The sequence below is a fragment of the Echinops telfairi genome, unplaced genomic scaffold (genome assembly GCF_000313985.2).
Source record: "Echinops telfairi isolate 266 unplaced genomic scaffold, ASM31398v2 ScPeMD7_23;HRSCAF=83, whole genome shotgun sequence".
NCBI classification, from domain to species: Eukaryota; Metazoa; Chordata; class Mammalia; order Afrosoricida; family Tenrecidae; genus Echinops; species Echinops telfairi.
In genome coordinates, this window is record NW_022103920.1 from 24169478 (window position 1) to 24187999 (window position 18522).

At 44.6% G+C, this 18522-nt stretch overlaps 1 protein-coding gene across 1 annotated transcript in view; it reads right to left on the minus strand.

The window, feature by feature from the left end:
* The window catches only part of CPED1 (cadherin like and PC-esterase domain containing 1), a 337576-nt gene that overhangs the window by 22944 nt on the left and 296110 nt on the right, over positions 1–18522 (minus strand). The window contains exons 21-24 of the mRNA XM_013005960.2: positions 12637–12773; positions 2830–3050; positions 2472–2573; positions 2003–2090 (exon numbers count right to left, since the gene is read on the minus strand). Coding sequence (XP_012861414.1) covers positions 2003–2090; positions 2472–2573; positions 2830–3050; positions 12637–12773 — 548 coding nt within the window. The remainder of the gene's footprint in view (positions 1–2002; positions 2091–2471; positions 2574–2829; positions 3051–12636; positions 12774–18522) is intronic.

Genomic DNA, 18522 nt, shown 5'->3' on the forward strand with positions numbered 1-18522 from the left:
CTCACAGGGAGACGGATGCACAAACCTTTAAGAAATCCTTCATTGGAAGTAAACCTATCCTGCGGGCCAGCCGAGTCCTAGTGCAGCTCGACCAGGGGCAGGGGAGCAGCCGGGCTGTGAGGCTTCAAGAGGGTTTCAAGAAGAATCGGGGTAGTTTGTGAGTCAGTTGGAGTAGGCAGGTGGAGAAGGGGCTCTCTTGTAGGGAGCATGGCGTGCAGGGGAGTCTCCAGCTGCTGCCTCTGCGTCACAATTATTTTCTGTCTTTTGCCCCTTCCTGACCCACCATGTCCAAGGCGATGGGTATTGTTGTCTATTTGCCTGCTAGGCTCTACTTTCTGTAAGAGCGCGGGTGGGTGAGGGCACCGGTCACCAGGATGGCAGCTCATGGCATGCTGCCACCCCTTTCCCTCCATTTTTCCCTCCCCTTCTCTTGGCTTCGGTCCGTTTGAAGATTGGTGAGCTCACCGTTGCCCTGGTGGAAGGCACAGGGTTTGCGCGGAGGCAGATGTCAAAGGAAGCCCGTGCTTCTCTCGTGTCGGGTCATCTCACATTGTGTTGGACACAGTGTCCGATACATATAAATGCAGAACAAAGGCTGCCTGTGTGCTGAACTGCACTGATGGTGCGTGAGTAGACTAACCATAGGGAATCACAGGTACTCTGCATTCAGAGAGCCTCCCGGAGCCACCAACAATGTCCTGACAAAGGCATCTTCTCCTGCAGCTTTCAAATAACAATGAGGGAGATTCCATTCAGAACTCGCAGAGAAAGTATCAGGAATCTCTTACAATCCCCCAAAGTCTTCCGAACCCGTTAGCTACTTCCGGTGTTAAATGCCTCCTCCAATCAGTTTACACTACTGTACAGCCCCCTTCAGACCCCAGCGAGGTGAATTGTGAGGCTGTGCTTTGGCCACTCTCTGCCAGGCCTCCTGTTTTTGTACCACAGACCTAAAGTTCAGGCACGCCAAGTTCGAGAAAGGACAGGGAGCCCCGAAACTGTGCTGGGGAAGTCAAGGCGCAACCATTGCAACACAAAACTACATTTCACCCTGACTGTTTATTAAAAGGCCAGCCCCTATCTCTTCAGTCCTCAACGCTACTGCCAGACAGGCCTTTGCAAGGGCACAGCGCCCAGGCTGCTGCGAGCTCCTCTTGTCCGCTTGAGCAGACAGGTTTTGTCTTTCTCTTCTCTGCGGAGACTGATTTCTGATCGACTTCAAGAACCGGTCTGCTACCTCCTTTCCTTTCTGAACCTCCAACCAGAGGAAAAACTAAGGACAGGACTTCAAAGATGGTGTTTTTAAGGCAACCATTAGACATCATCTTCAAAAAAGCCCTCTTTCCCCAAAGACTCACAGATACTGACAGTGTCTTTTGCGGTTTCCGAATGAGCCTTAAGGAAATACAGGATTTGTTCTTTTCTTTCTCTTTTTATTGCGCATGTGCAGCCTTTCATGAGCTCTGGTGTTGCGGTGGAGGAGAACACGATTCCTAACAGAAAGGCCAGTGGTTTAAACCCACCCGCTGCTCCAGGGGAGAAAGAGGCGGCTGTTTGCTTCGGTGAAGGGGACAGACGAGGAAACACTATGGGACAGTTCTACTCGCTCCTATAGAGTTATTCTTTGGAATGGATTTGATGGCAATGGGTTTGTTCTGTTTGGGTGTGCATGGCCTTGAAAGGTGTACACTACATTGGTGGGGACGGGGATACTCAAAGCATAATCCCTCTTGGATTGCCCTCAGTTCTTTTTTTTTTTTTTTGCAGTTTGACACGTGATATTGTTCAAAATTTCAAAACATTATTTAAATGTATTTATCAACGAGAGTCTTCTTGCCCTGGGAATAATTGTTGAGTTGAAATGATAATCCAGACACATGTGATCTCATTCCATTTGTTGAAACCTCATCAATATCAGAGTGTTGTTGGAACTCATTTAGACAGGAGCAGCTGTCCTGGGAGGAGCCAGGCAGTTGAAATAGCCCAGAGGAAAGGGGGTTACCTGAGTTAAAAAATGCACTCCATCCACCGGCAGATGGAATCCAATCCCCAATGTTTTGATGATCACCAGGATATCGGGTAAATTTTCCCTGGATGAAAATAATCAGAATTCTAAAGTGATGAGCTTATACTGCTGGATTTACACAAACACAACATGATGGAATTCTTGAGTTAGCATATAGGACAACAGTTATATATTTGCACATACACACACACACCCCCCCCAGAATAGTGTCTTATTGGACATATTTGTCTGGTGTCAATGTAAATTTTGAGACCGATGAATCATGTTGTGATCAGATACTATTACAGGTTAATATTTTTCAACTAGACTTTAAATGCTCCATTCCAAATTCCGAAGAGCCCTTTGTATAACGTCTGGATAAAATTCAGTCGCATCAACAGTGCATTTTTTTTTCTTTTTCTGAAAGCCTGGCAGACTAATGGGGCTCATTGTTGCAGAAACTTACCTCTTCAAAACCTTGTGGATAATTTGCAGGTGGTTAGAATTAAGCCACTGAACACCACCAACAACTAATACAGTCTGGCCCGTATTCTCTAGGGGACGTGATCTGAAATCCAGAAAGAAAAACAAGACATGTTGTCTTTACACAGATGGTAAACATTTTAACAGCATTGCCTCACATTTCATTGAACCATATCTGGAATTCTGATCACAGGACCTCTTTGTCATTTCCAGCTCATTTTCAGCCACATTACTTGGTGTCTAAGTTTCTCAGCACCTTGTATATTTAGTGAGCAATTATGCCCGCTAGGAAAACATCAGTCCCCTGTGGCATTGTGCCAGTGATAGTAGGACCATTGTACCTTTGCAAGAGATGTTCCAGTGCTTTCTCAAATGATGGCCTCACTGAAGGGCCTATCCAGAACTGAGGATAGTAGGAGTAGCTGATCAAAGTCTTTCCACCATGGACGTTGTGATAGGACTTGGTACCGTGTACTTTTTGCCATTCCTGCAGGGTTTCATTCAGTTTTTCGATCAGGTAGTACATTATCCCCCTGTTTGTCGAGTCTCCAATGAAAAGAATCTATAAATTAAAAGAGAGTGTTTTTATGGCGTACATAGTAGAGGAGATCTAATGGAACTAATGTGTTTAATGTGCATAACAGCATTTGTCTAACTGCCAGAAGGGCAGCCCTTCACACGGTTCGAGATTGCCCCATTGTCCTCTCTTCCAGACCTGCTCTTTCTCATTCCCAGCAATGATCGGAGCTTGCTGACCCACTAACTCAGATGCACAGGGTTTTTTGTCTGTTTGGTTTTTGCTTCCTATCATTTTGGATATCTTGCTATCATTCTCTTTCCTTTCTCATCTAATTGGTTCACATGCTCTATTGATCAGATAGCTGGGAAGCTCTCCGATGCCCTAGGACTACTCAGGAAAGATCTCATCGAGTCTCCGTATTTTACAGACAAGGATAACGGGAATCCACAGAGGGGAGGCAGATCCGCAGAAATCATATCACAACTTGAAGGGAACGCCAGACAGAGGGCTGGACCCGGATTTCCTGACGGCCGTATCCCCTGGCCCATTTTCCCTCTAGTGAGGATTCCCATGGTCCTCACCTCCCTCCTCTGGCCACCCCATATCCCTGCTTCATGCTCTCGTTACCTAAAAGGTGTACCAATATCCTGCCCTAATGGGTCTTCCTTCTGCAGGATGTCTGCCTTTGAATTCATTCTACAGTCTTTCTGGGATAACTTCCCAAGTGCCCAGCTCTGTTCCTCTTGCACGCATGCTCAAAAACGTTACTGGCTCCTCGTTTGGACCAATTAGGCCTAAACTACATTTACTGAATTCTGATTGAGTCTCAGCCTTTGCCGGATGAAGATACTAGCCCAGGATAGTCATTTTGATGCTTCCCTATGGGGGGGTTTGGATCAGATGCTTTGTTTCCCAGAGGAGACACGAGTTCATCAATGCTGTCACTTGGCGATGCAGGGCCCAGACCCAGGTTCTGTGCCTCCCAGTGCAGGGACAATGCCCCCTCCCGCCTTTCAGGGCTTCCCTGCATGGAGCCATGCCAGGCTTCCCTTTTTTCACTCCCATGATTTGTACTCAGCAACATCTGTTTCCCCTTGTCCTAAGGCCTCCCAGTGCAGTCCTACCAGTGTACATGCAGCATGACTTCCAGACACGGCACAAACGACATCTCCCCAGCAGGTCTCCTCCAAGGCCCTTAGTCTGAATGACCTTCTCTGCCCTCTGTGGTTTCCTGACCTTTATACTTCCACTATTGACTTAATCAAAGTCTATGTGACATTACACTAAGTCCCTGGGTTAGGAGTCTAATTATGGAGCACGTATGTGCGTGTCCTCGCTTTGAAATGTCTTGAATCCTCCCCGGTTTGCCATGTAGTCTTCATCACAGTCACCTTCACTAGCTGCTTGTGCAGCTTGTAAATCATGGAAAGGACTCTGAGCCTTTTCTTTGTAAGAACTGTGTGCACCTGTTCGGCCTTACCTACAAATTAGACTTAAAGACACACTTAGGAATGAACCTTGCTTGTCACCTGGGGACTGCCAGGGAAACGATTTGTGTCTGTCTCTCTGTCACTTCTCTCAGAGCCAATCAAGAAGGACTCGAGGGCCAGGGGACTCTCTTATTCCCTTCAGTTCCATCCATGCTGCCTGGCCTTCACTTTACACATGCTTATTGAAGTGCAAATCAAAGGGTCTTCGACTTAAGAGCAGGACACGCTGCTGTTGAGTTGAACTCACAGAGACTCAATATAAGACAGAGTAGAACCGCCGCATAGGGTTTCCGAGGCTACGGTGCTTACAGATCAGCTTGCTGCATCTTTTCCTGGGTAGTGGCTGGTGGGTTTGAACCACCAAACTTTCAGTTAGTAGCCAATTGCCTAATCATGACTCGACCTGGGTTCCTTGACTTAGAATGGAGTACTCTTTACTTCTATTTATGTACACAAATGAGTTAAGAGATTTGGGATCAAGCATTGGCTCAATATTTCAATGTTATCACAATAATAATGTGAATTGGCTTGCGGATTCCTAGATTAACTTTATTCCAAAGGTTCAATCCTACGTTCTGAAGCAGCATCTTGTTTCGGTCCTGTGCTGTGATGAGATAGGCCTGCTGCCCCAGAGCAGCCTCCGCAGGGGAGCAGAAACACCTGCATTCGGGATACGTCATGGAAAGTTAGGTCTCGGCTCACCAGCTGGAAGCAAAGATGTATTTGCAAGAGTTTTGCACCTGTTCTATTCTGGAGACTCAGCACACAGTGTGAACCAAAGATATTTCCCCAAAGATATTTCTTTTTCATATTATCCTACACCAGCGGTTCTCAACCTGTGGGTCGCGACCCCTTTGGGGGTCAAACGACCCTTTCACAGGGGTCACCCGATTCATAACAGTAGCAAAATTACAGTTTTGAAGTAGCAACGAAAATAATTTTATGGATGGGGGTCACCACAACATGAGGAACTGTATTAAAGGGTCGCAGCATTAGGAAGGTTGAGAACCACTGTCCTACAGGCTAACTTTTCCTTTGGGAAAATAACCCCCCACATTCAGATATTTTCTCTCTGCCAGCTAGCAAAAGTGGAAAATAGATGGAAAGCTAAAGTTTATAATCTGCCTGACCCACACAAGGATTTCTAGTCTGACAGCAATTGGTAACCTAGGTCATGTCTTTTATTGGTGAAAATGCAACCGAGCCTTTTGGGAAACGTTTGACATAAACATACAATGGAAAGATTTTCATTCCCCTCTCTTTTATTATAAATGAAAGCGCTAACAACGGTGTGCTGAACAGGCATGGAGATATATCAGTGTCTAGCTCCTCTTCTTCAGAGACACCACAGGTGATCTGTTTAGTAATCAAGGTAGAAAGCAGTCTATAAGGTGGCCTCAAGGGCTGTCTCAGTTGAGTCAACCTCTAGGTAGTGGGTGGTCTGAACCCTCTCAAGAAGTTCTCTGCGTATTCTGATCTGGTGAGGCTGGGAATGAAATAGGTCGAGGTGGAATATAGAAAATCAAACTTTTGGTCATTTTTCTGCTCTTTCTCCTGAGTAGGTTCTATTTTCAATGTCCATAGAAGCATGAACAGTGTACCTATATTCGCTCCTACCTGCCAAGCTCAGACTTTTGATAGAATAGCTTGTGTAGGGGGTCACATGTTCACAAGTCTAGGAAATGCTGACCTACTGGGGAGCTCTGACACGGGTAAACAAAGGAACTGAGCGTGAGGTGAGGAGGGACTTCTATCCATTCGGTCTGGGTCAGGGCCACGCCTAGCCCCTCTGATGAGAAAGCTCCATGTGGATTCCGATGAGTCCCCAAGATTGAGAACCCCTGGTTCTTGCCAGATGAACACCCATTCCAAAGTGGGCCAGGAGGTTGAATACAAAGCAAGCCTGATCCGAGGGCTGTAGAGAATCGAATGCTTGAGAACAACCTTGCTCCCTTTTATGACACAACAAAGCGTTTTGTTAGGTTACAGGGGTATATGGCTTATTTCCCAGTGATATATTTTAATGAAATTGGCTAGAGAGGAACAATCGAACTGCACTCTGGCGTCAAAACAAATCCAAGAGTGATTTTTAGGCAAATCGGGTTCAAACATGGAATTTGGTAAAAATGGATAGTAAATAACAAAAGGGAAATAACTTAAGCATGTACCTTCCAGTTGCTTGGAACAAATGGTTGGTCTACATTGCCTTCCCATCCAGCTCCTTAGAGCATTTGTTTAATGGCAAAGGAGGTATCTTGGATGAGTCTTCTTCCTGGGGAGAGAGGGGTGTCCGCCCTCCTTTTATGCACCCCCAGAGAGTGAAATGGACAGGCTACAAGGCATTGTGGAACCATGCTGGACTTCATATGTTGGTCAGAACAGATTATTATACATTAGCCACACTTAGAAATTTAAACACCTTGAAGCCCAAGACGCTACTTAACTTGAGGACATGACTGAGAAATTTAAGTTCCATTTCCTGTTTAAACAGCTGACTTTTAAGTACTTTCAGAAACGTATTTTTAATATTTCCTGTTCTTAATTGCACTCTTCTCTCAGATATTTTGTGAGCGGTTTATAGTATGAGAGAGATTTTCAATGAGCAAACAAAAAAGGTACTTCCCCAACTCCTCGGGATCAGATGCCTAAGTATTTCCAGTTGCCAATTTGATGATCCTATGTGTACACTGTTAGTGTTATATCGTGTCAACACACCTGTGCTGTTTGTCATGCTTTGAAAAAAATCTAACAAATGTTCCATTTAGAGTTTATTAAAAGGTAGGTATCAATGGCGAGACATGTGTAAATGTATAATTGAAAGCAGTTTTGAAAAATTAATTAAATCTTAATTTTATTGGACACACTTATACAATAGATGCCTGATCATCAAATCAAAATAACTTCTCTCCTATTTGGGTAATTTTAGAGCTCAAAACAAATCCCACAATTCCAGGGCCCCCATACACAAATAAGTTGGACATATAACTCAAACCCAAATCCACTGCCATCTAGCCGATGCTGACTCATAGTGATCCGATTGGACAGGGTAGATTTGCAGTAAGCAGGCCAACGAGTAACCCCTCCACGTCCCAGGATCCTCTTATAGATAGCCAGATATCACAAATGCTCTGAGTCCACCTTTCATCTGGCGAGAGTCTCCTGTTCCTGTTGCTGAAGCAAAGTCACATAAGTGAGCTGTAGGGAGGGTGAAGTCCTTACGTACCCGCTGCTAACTGAAAGGGTGAGGTTGGAGTCCACCCGGAGGCCAAATGTCAGCTATGGAAAGCCCCAGGGCTCACAGCTCTACTAGGGCCGCATGAAGCCACCGAGAGTGAGATTGACCGAAACCTTTTTTGTTTGTTTGTTTAATAGAAACTAGTCTTGCTCGCATGCCATCAAGTGCAGTAAGGTTCCTGGTAAAGTTTGCAGGAAACGTCAATGACTTTTCAAAGCTCAACCGGTGTGCTTCTTGTTCCTTTCCTAGGCTGTCTTTCTGAGTATTGTTCTGCGTTATCAACAGGAGACAGCAATGGAAAGAGGAAGCAGGTTAGAACAGCGACACAGGGAAACTTAACAGAAAGGAATGACTAGATGGAGATTTGAGCGGAGGGGAAAGGCTGCTCTGAGATCCCGCTCCGAATCTTAGGATAATGGTAACAGGGCTTAACACGCTCCCCAAAGCCGAATCTTGCCCTGGTTGGGAGTTAAAACGAAAAGTGTTAAAAACAACAACAAAAACCCCACAATGCTTATGTTAACTCGCTGTTTCTATTTTTGTAATTTTTAATTACAAAAGTAATTCAACATTTACTTGACTGGAATAGAATGGTGATCCTAGGAAATTCTGGATAGGATGGAAACTTAATAATGTTAATGAAAAATGGGCGTTTAAGGATCATTTTGCATTATGTATATTAGTCTCATGGGAAATGAGAGACATGTACTGGGGGAAATTTGCTACCTTACTTCGAGAAGTGGAGTTTTCTTAAAGGAAGTGCCACTGCACACCTGTCTGAGTAAACATTTCCACAGTTGTCAGCGCATGCAGTGTATGTATGCATGCCTGTGCCTGACGGCGTATTACCGAGTCTGTGATTCTTCATCTACAATGCCTTTCTCAGATTCTCCTTCCTTTATATCTTGACAACTTCTCCTCAAGCCCTAATTTACACAATGTGTTAAAATATAGGGTCTTAGATTAGGGAAACAATGCATGTACAGTGTAAAAGAGGAAAACAATATAGAATTCTCTCGACCATATAAGAATAATTGCTTCATGCTTCACCCCTCAAGGCCAGTTTCATGAGCATTCTACCTGGGAAGTCACCTGTGGCCTTATGCTCAGAAACATATGTAGCCAATTCTGTTACCATTCCACCTCTGTCCCAGGGCCTTGCACTTATTTAAATACTCTTAATGGCTCTTAATTCCAGAGATTTTCTGAGTATCTCTTTGTAAGGAGCTCTCCAGCTGCTAACCAAAAGGTGGGCAGTTCAGAACCACCTGGGGGCTTCCCAGGAGAAAGGCCTGATGCTGATGAAAGCTTAGGAAACCTGGTAAGGCAGTTCTGCTCTGTTACATGGGATAGCCGCAGGTGGAAATCGACTGCATGATGCTTCATGGTTCTAGGAACACATATGTTTGCATGCATGCCTCAGGAATTACATGGATGAGGTTGGTTGATACTTGTGCAATCATGTTCTTTGTCCTCTCAACAATGTGTGTTGGAATTTTTCTATTGAACACTAGCATCGTTTTCCTCTCCTCCCAGGCAGTCTCCAGATCGCTGTAAAGTGATCTTTCTCATACTGGTTGGGCCACTTTTCTACTAAAGATACTTCTGTGTTGCTTCTATAATCAGTTAGCATTCTGGTTAAGAAATGAGGCCCTAGGAGACTCCTGTCAATGCTCTGGTAAATTGGAATTTTAGAGCGTTCAGGTCTGAAGGATGTATCTGGATGGGAGGTGGGATTGGTGGTGGGATGGAACAAAGGACCAGGATGAGACTTCTTAGGTAAACTGGGAGTCACTTACCTGAATCACCCAGAAGCCAAGCTCCCTGTTATTGAGTTGCTTCAGACTCTTAGTGACCCTCTACAAAGTTTCCAAGGCTGTAAAGCTGTACATCTTGCTTGGATCTACAATCAATGCTCATGGGAGCAGCAGTCAAAAGATCAAATGACTCATTGCCTTGGGTAAACCTGCTGCACAAGATCTCTTTAAAGTGTTGAAAAGCATGCATGTTAGTTTAAGGACCAAGGTATGCCTGACCCAAGGACCAAGGTATGCCTGACTCAATCCATGTTCTTTCCAATTGCTTCATATGCACGTGAAAGTTGGATATTGAATAAGGAAGACTGAAGAATCAATGCATTTGAATTATGGTGGTGATGAAGAATAATGAAAGTACCATGGCCTACCAAACAAAATGAAACAAATCTACCTTGGAAGTACAGCCAGAATGCTCCTTGAGGCAAGGATAGTGAGACTTCATCTTATGTACTGTAGACCTGGTATTAGGAGAGACCAGGCCCTGGAGAAGGACGTCATGCTAGGTAAAGTGGAAGGGTAGTGAAACAGAGGAAGGCCCTTGATGAGATGGATTGACACATGGCTGCCAACATGGGCTCAAACATAAGAACACTTGTGAGGATGTCGCAGGACTGGACAGTATTTCGTTCTGTTGCACACAGGGCCCCTGTGTACGATGAGCCCAGAACAGCTCAAAGGCACCTAGCAACAACAACGTCCTTAAAGGAGCAGCCAGTCTCCTTGTTCTCCCTCAGAGCAGCTGGTGGGTTTGAACCTGGGAGTTAGCAGTCCAATGCTGACCCAACAGTACCACCAGGGCTCTTTGGCAATCTGAACTTCGACTTTCATTTTCAGGGCAATTCGACTCTGTCCTACAGGGTCAAGATCAACTCAGTGGGTTTGGTTTTAGCTTAGTAAGATCCTATCTCCTTTTCTGATAGGAAAAAGGGTCTTTTCTTTCCTTACTGGCTATAGGTGCATCTTATTTTATTATGCTTCCCTTTGCCATGTTTCACAGATACTGTGATTTATACAAATTGAAGGATTGTCACAACCCTGGGGCAAGCCAGTCTATTGATACCACCACCACCCCCCCACCAAGTAACATGTGCTCTTTTGTGTCTGCCATGTTTTGATAATTCTTAGAATATTTCAAACATCTTCAGGATACTAGTGCACACTGAATAGATTGTAGCATAAATGTAACTTTTGGATGCACTGAGAAGCAAAGATTTATGTCATTCCCTTTATTATGTCATTCAACGTATTGTTGTAGTCTGGAACTGATTCTGTAACATCTCTAAGGAATGCCGTATTTGCAGGGATGCTAATAATTAATCTTTAAGTTATATTTTTAAAACTCTAAGAAAGAGTTGAAGCCATTAGCTTTAACAAAGGTGGTTAACCCAAAGTCTAGGGTTGGATCATATATGCTTATTATTTTTGCAGAGGAGAAAAACAACCCTGAGAAACAGTGTGTGTTATGTCCAAAGCCCTGGGATTTAATGTTGAACTTAAATGAGCGTTCTTGCCCTTTAGCTTGTTAGACTATGACATCATCATAGAGTTATTCTGATCCATTGAGAGTCTCAGCTCAGAATGGAACGCAAAAAGAGCTTAGAAAAGTCACAACTGTGATTGCGATAACTATTTTCATTGCTTCCAAGTCTATGTTTCTAGAATATGAAGGATGACTTTTTCAAGTCGGTGGTCAAAAATGGGCCTGCACGTTTGCCACTCATTTATGTGTGATGATGGTCGCATGACTCAATCTCTCTGTGACTGAATTTTCCTAAGTATAAAATGGGTGCAATGATAGCTGCTACCTCACCAAGTTGTATTAGGAATGAGCAAGAATTCCATTAACACATGTATTTAAATCATCGCGTGTTTCTCATGTAACTATTTTGGCATGGAAGCCTGTGCTAAGCAGTGAGATGATACCGGGAGTCGGACACGTTCCCTGCCCTCATGACGCTGATAGTCGGGCAGAGCTTCAAGTACAAGAAAGCGAATAGCATGGTTCCTTGTAGAGAATCGGGGCTCCGGTAAGAATACTGACAGCAGCATGTGGCTCTAAATGCTTGTTTCCTTCCCTTCTCTTTTTGAAAGTCACTGATATGGCTCCTTTATCTTTAGAGCTGCAACTTGCTTTTCAGTCCTGACCATGGAGGCATTTGTGTTAAAATCACCATGGAGATACCCATCCTCTTACCCTGCCCCTCACCCCCTTCCATTCTTCATAAACTGTCTGCTGCTAGCCAACATATCGCATGTTCAGCTCAAAGCTCTTTCCTTTATGTGTTACTAGTTATTAGAGCTTTTTTTTCTGTTACGACCAGCTTTGAAAGCAGTCTTGACCATGTATGAGCGCTTACAAGCAATTTATAAGACACTGTCCATCCCATAGAGAAAGAAAGCCGTGTAAGGGTTACTTACTTCATGTTAACCCAGCGTCACAGTCTTAGTGCCCATTGCGTACGTCCCAGAGCTCTGCCGGACGCTACCTAGTCAGAGCAAGCCTAGCAAGAAGACACTGCATGTCCAAGAGCTCGGCTTAGAAGCCTCCCTAAAAGGACAAGCCAGTCTAGTGTGGTCCATGTGAGACCTGCCCGGGATGTGAAAGAAGAGCAGGAGGTTAGTGTGAGAACAACGCCGTGCACGTGGTCAGCTCTAAAGGCCGCTTTTGCGTCTTGCATGCAGGGTTGTCGGGACTCCTGTGCTGAACTCCAGATGCCTGGTTCCCCAGCAGAGCCGCCGAAGCTGCCCTTGAGCCCAGCTGCTCTCAGCCGCCAACTGTCAGTTGGCGTGGCAAGCTCCCAAATAGTTCTGCTGAGAAAACAGCCTGGAATTGGGTCAGCACAGACCACGACTTTAATGTCCTCCATCTGGCAAAGATACTTAGTTTGGAACTCGCTGAATATTTTGAGCAAGAATTGTTAAAGGCCCTTGTGCGGCCCCGTCTCTGCGTGCTTCAGAGAGCCCGACTGCATTGTCTAGTGGTCCTCCCTGGAGTAGGTGAGCAGGAGTTGGCCCTGGAGCTTCCGCTTTGGGTGTCACAAGGGAGCTTATGTCAAAAGCCTTTTGTGACTGGTTCCAGAACCCACCTTCCTTCCTCCCAGGCACTGCTGAAGTTGAGGCTTCGTCAGGACGCCGTACTGGCAGTTGTGAGGTTGCCACGTTATTTCTCTCCAGTCGCAGGTCCTGTTGTCTGAGCAGCTAAGGCAAGGCACAATCCACTGTCCTGGAACGGATGGGAAACTGGTCTTAAGTGGAGTTTCACTAGGGACCCATAGTTTGTAAGTCAACTGAGCACTCAGCTTGCTGACACCATACAAGCATTACAGTGAGGAGGCCACTGGGATCTCTGTAAGTCTAGCGGGACATGCATGGCCCGTCCGCCCACCAGGGGAATAGCAACATTGAAACCAGTTAAAACCAAAACACCAAACGCACTGCCATCAAGTCGATGTTGACTCAGAGCGACCGACGCCTGTAGGTTCTGAAATTACCCAGTTGATGCTGAAATCAAAGCTATGCCTTGATAAAAATGTCCTTGAAACCACACACCTCCCAAACAGGGGCCAGGTACTACCCAGCGACCATTTGTTTTCAAACAGCCCATGAGACCACAGATAGATGGGAAGACACGGAACACAACCAGTTGGTCCCAAAATGTTTATTAGCCTAACACTTGCTTAGTTTACAAAGAAGACTAGATCTAGTCCCTGCTCCTGTGATCTTGAAGGTCGAGGAAAAGAACCCGACTGATTGGTGACCCTCAGAGATGAGTGTATAGAAGAGTTTTAAATCAACAATTCATCTTACGTCAGAAGATCGCCCGGGCCAACTCAAGTCTACAAGTTGGATGAAAGCCAGGACCCTCTTCAGAATCACTTAGCTGCAGCTGATGACTCAGAAAGGCGATGTGGAATGCAGCGAGATCACAGGCCGGTGAGGGCACAGCTGCATGGATCCAAGGCTGGTGGGTGGCAAGCCGGGCAGGGCGACACCTGAGTCAGGCAGCCAACATGGGGTCACCTCTGGAGGCAGGCAGAGTCCCAGCAGGCAGGAAGGAGCAGGGGCAGAGAAGGAGCTTCTTGGTCTCTCCTTAGAAGGGCACACCTCCCAGGAAGGCGTCATCAGGCTGCGACCTGATTGACAGGTTGAATGCCACCTCTACGCTTCCCTACATTCTTCAAGTTGACTTAAAATCTAAGGGCCGCACATTGTTTTAAAGACTCGTTTGCGCTCCTTTAATTCTTCAGTGGGTTTCCCTTTTCATTTGACACTCTCCTCCTCCTTCCAACTCTGTGACCTGAGTTTTGTCATCCGTTGAATGAGGTGTGCACTTGCCTCACAGGGTGGGTGGGAGGCTTTAACGAAGTAACAGATGGAATGTTCTGACCAGAGTCTCCAATATATGTTCACCCTTGTTACCAAGGGAGTGCAGTCAAAAATGGGTCGCAGCCGTGGCAATTAAACGTGTTCAAATATATCTATGATACTTCCTACTTCGTTTCTAAAAATGAGGTGTTCAGACAACTCTGCTTTCAGCGTGAGTGGCTAGAGTAATATCTTATTAGAAAAATAAATAATAAATTGTTTGGGTGTTATTCTCTTGGTCCACCTCGTCAGAAGTGAGGCGTGCACATCGCAAATTGTGGGAACAAACACCGAGTGCTTCTTTATCTCCTTTGTGGAGAAGGTGCTGATGTCTGCAACCTGCTGAACCCTCCAGGTCTTGCTTATGTTCCTATTGCTAGGTTTTTCCTTCAAAACATGCAAACGCCAACGGCCCCCAGCTACTTTTTTTTCCTTGTTGTGTTCTGTCTGAGGAGGCTTCAAAAAGTTCATGGAAAAGTCCCACTACCTTTTTGACCCCTGTCCCAGGCCATGTTCCCCACAGACGTCTTGAACGCCTCTGGGTTCCCTACTTGGGTTACCTCAAGAAGCCTTCCTACCAGGGTTCCAGTTCACACAGTCCTGGTTCAGACCAAGCAAAACGTGTTCAAACGTGTCTTTGAGATCAGTGGATATCTGCAGGCAAAGCCTCTCCATGAAGCACCTGTTTCAGTCCTGTCAAGAATGCTTTGCAAACAAATCCCAATCCAAACAATAGCTTCCAAGGAGTTTGCTGAGCCAGCGAAGCTCATGGCTGGGAGGTCAGCTCAGGAAGTCATGGCAACTGTTTGGGGGAATTTCAAAAGTAATCTTGAGAGATTTTCTTGAAGGGCACAGGGCCATCCTGGGGTTTATTAGGAAGTCTTAAAAGAAAATTGAAAAGTGCATTGCAGAAAATAGAGGCCAGGAAAGTTGCATTGAGGGATTTTATTTCCTCCGTCACTCAGCATCTGGTTCTTCTTCAAGGGTACCCAGGGCTGTCCTACGAGCATTTTGTTAGAAAATTTTTACTCCATTAGCCCTACCCCTGCCACTTTACCTCTATAGCACAGATTTTGCCCCTTTAGACATTTTGTTTTCAAAACTGAAAGAAAATTGAAAAAGGAACATGATCGTAGGCTCTCGTGACTCCTGAAGACTGCTAAAATGACAACTCCCCTTGTCATTGTAATGGAATAGCACCGAATTCTTTGGGGGGAGGGTTATTGGGAAGAACTCCCTGATTTCAGAAGGCTATAGATCTAGATGGAGGATGTATCAAGAAGCAATAGCTTCACATCGCATATTTCAATTTAATGAAGTTTTCTATGAGTTTGTAGTCCCACTCTTTGACCTACTGACTTGTTATGATTGTTCTTGGGTGGCATCAAATCAGTTCCTAGGCACAATGGAGGAAAACACTGCCAGGCCCTGGGCCATCCTCACAATTGCTCTTATGTTTAAGCCCATTGTTGCAGCTCCTGTGTCAGTCATCTTGTTCAGGGTCTCCTCCCCCTAATTTCTCTTCTACTTTCCTAAGAACGATGCTCTTCTTCAGGGGCTGCTCTCTTCTGATAACACATCCAAAGTATGTGAGCTAAACATTAAACATCATCATCCTTGCTCCTAAGGAACCTTCTGGCTGTACTACTTCCAAGACAGATTGGCAGTCCACGATATTTTCAGTATTCCTTGTCAGCATCACCATACAAACGCATCTATTCATTTGTCTCCGCTACTCACTGTCCAGCTTTCACATGTGTATGAAGCAACGGAAATACCCTGGCTTGAGTCAGGCTCATCTTAGTCCATGAAGTGACAGCTTTGCTCTTCAGCACTTTTAGGGGAGATCTTGTGCAGCAGGTTTGTCCAAGGCTAGGAATCGCGACTGCTGCTTCCATGACATGGACACGACTTCAAGTAAGATGAAATCCTTGACCACTTCCATCTTTCCTTTGCTTATCATGCTCTTTGCTGTTGGTCTACTTGTGGGCATTTTGGTTGTGTTTACATTGAGTTACAATCCATATTGAAGGCTATCGCCATTGATCTTCACTATGACTTATGGACTTACCCTCATGTAATTGAGTCTCTTGATCGTGCAAATGGTTTAGTGCTCAACCCTTAGCCTTACAGTTGGCAGTTCAAACCTACCCACAGGTACCTTGGAGAAATGAATACACCAACTGTCCTGTGAGAGAAAGAGATGGCAGTTTGCATATGTAAAAATTCTAGACTAGGAAACCCCACGGGGCAGGTCTACTCGGGCCTATAGTGTTGCTTTGAGTGGGAATTGATTCAACACCACACAACAGCATGCTACCCACTTTAATTCCACGTGCAAGCTTCAGGAGGGCAGGGCGTGCGTCTGATTTGCTTAGCGCCGTTTTGGACACTGCTTAGTCTCACTGCTTAGCGCCGTTTTGGACACCTAATAGTGTACACCTGTGATCATAAGCTAATGACCCAATCTCTCAGCCTTACATTTCTCAAGTATAAAATGGATATAATAATATGTATCTGCCAGAATTTTGAACTCCTCCTTGGCCACTTGCTATCAGGCTGAACAAACAAGGGGACCATTGCATGCACAGTGATTCAAATATGGGTGCAAGCTGTTGGTGAGCACAGAATCGCATGCTTGTGCAAAGAAGGCCTGAGTGAGTCTCTTTGAAAGCTTGGCCACAGTGGTTCATACTACTATTTATTTAGATAGTCATAACTCTTTGTATTGGTTGACAGTGCCTTTTACTTACTGTAAGTCAGCAATGCTGCTTCAAAAAGGCATCTGTGTAACAGCTGCAGGATTAAAGTTTCTTGACATTTTAACTGACACCAGCTCAACGAAATTGTCCAAAAAGAAGAATATAAATTCTGCTATATATTTAAACATTGAATGAATCAAAGCTGAGATTTCTGAAATAAAGTATGACATATGTTTTAGGGAATAACATTTTGAGGAGCAAAATGGCATTTGGGGCAAGTTATTTGATTTATAACTGTAGCTCTATATTTAATCCAAGTTAGGTTTCAGTGAATCCTATTGGATGCTAGATGAAATGGGGATGTGGAGTTCCAATCTGTGACTGAGGGCCATGTTGTAAATGTCATTCCTAAGTATGGTTCTGGAGTGCTACGAAAATCAAGCAGTTTGTAGTTAAGAAGAAAACAATGTATTTTGTATCTATATTTTCAGTATTATAAAGGTTAAAGTATAAATTGGCATATTTTCTTTGCTAAATTAAAAGTGAGCTAAAATGTTGTCGTTGTTTATATATCATGAAATTCAACCTGAACCATCTTCCTTAAAGTTAAGAACCACTCTATAATTTTTTAATTAATTAGATGGATTGACCCAGTAGCTGCTACAATGGGCTCAAGCATAACAATTTTGAGCATGGCACTAGCGGACCAGTGTTGCATCCTCTCGTACCCAGGGTCCCTGTGAGTAAGAACCAACTCTATAGCAGCTAACAACTAGCACCTACAAATATCTTCTTTCTCGATCAAAATTAGAACTACGTTTCTTTCTTAAGGGACAGAGTTCACTCTTGTGTTGCGTCTTGTAGCTAATTATTTTCTAAAAGCTAGAAATGAATGTAAGAATATAAATGCAGTCATTCAGAAGTATATTAATTGGCAATTTTGAAAATGACATTTTCACCATTATTATAACATCAAGAGATAAAATAAATGATCAAGTTCTGCCAAAGAATTTTAGAATGTGCGTTTAAAGCAAGACCTTGGGCGCCGGCTGTATATTTGACCTGAGAGAAGCTAAGCCCAGGACTTCTAAGTAAACTTCCTTCCCACGACAGCTTCTTCTTTTTGCAGGAAGTCCTGCCGTCAAGGAAAGCACCTCTGTCGCCAAAACAACACCCTTGCAAAATGCTGGGCCCTCAAGTGTGGGGCAGTTGTCCCTTGGTCGATTGTTCCCTGGCTACTCACAGTTTTTGTGGAAGACAGGAGGGCTGGCACCTTGGTTCAGCAACCATTCAAACAACAAAACTGTCTTCCTTGTTTGTAGTTGACAATGGACACAGTAAAACCGCACCCCAAGTACAGGTTCTGGCTCTACAATTCAGTGACATGGATTCCATTCTTCCAGTTGTGAACCATCCAAACCCTTCTGTGTTGAAGTGTGCATCCCTCCTTCACACGAATCCACTGCCTCGGGGGTTCCGATCTCATTGGTCCAGCTGCTGCTGTCCATCTGATCCCACCGAGACAGAGCTTTCCAGAGCCTAATGCTCAGGCAGACAGTCTTTAAGAGCTAAGGTAAACAATTTTTTTTCATTTTAAGCAGAATTGGGGGAATTAATTTTTTTTCCAGTTTACAGAATATTTTAGGGCAATAGTTTTGGGTGTTCAGGAAGCCCCTAGGAGTCCAGAAAGTCCCCGCTCTGAAGAAACAACCCTAACTCCAGTGACTGTGAGTGCCAGGGTAGAATTAGGCTCCCCTGGTTTTCATGGATGGACTTTTTTGTATGTACATTGCCAGGCAGTTCTTCCAGGGCTACTCTGTAGAGACTGGAAGCTCCTGTCGTTCAGTTAGCAGCCAAGTGTGTTCACTGGACCACCTGGAGATTCCACTCTTACCTACTAATGCA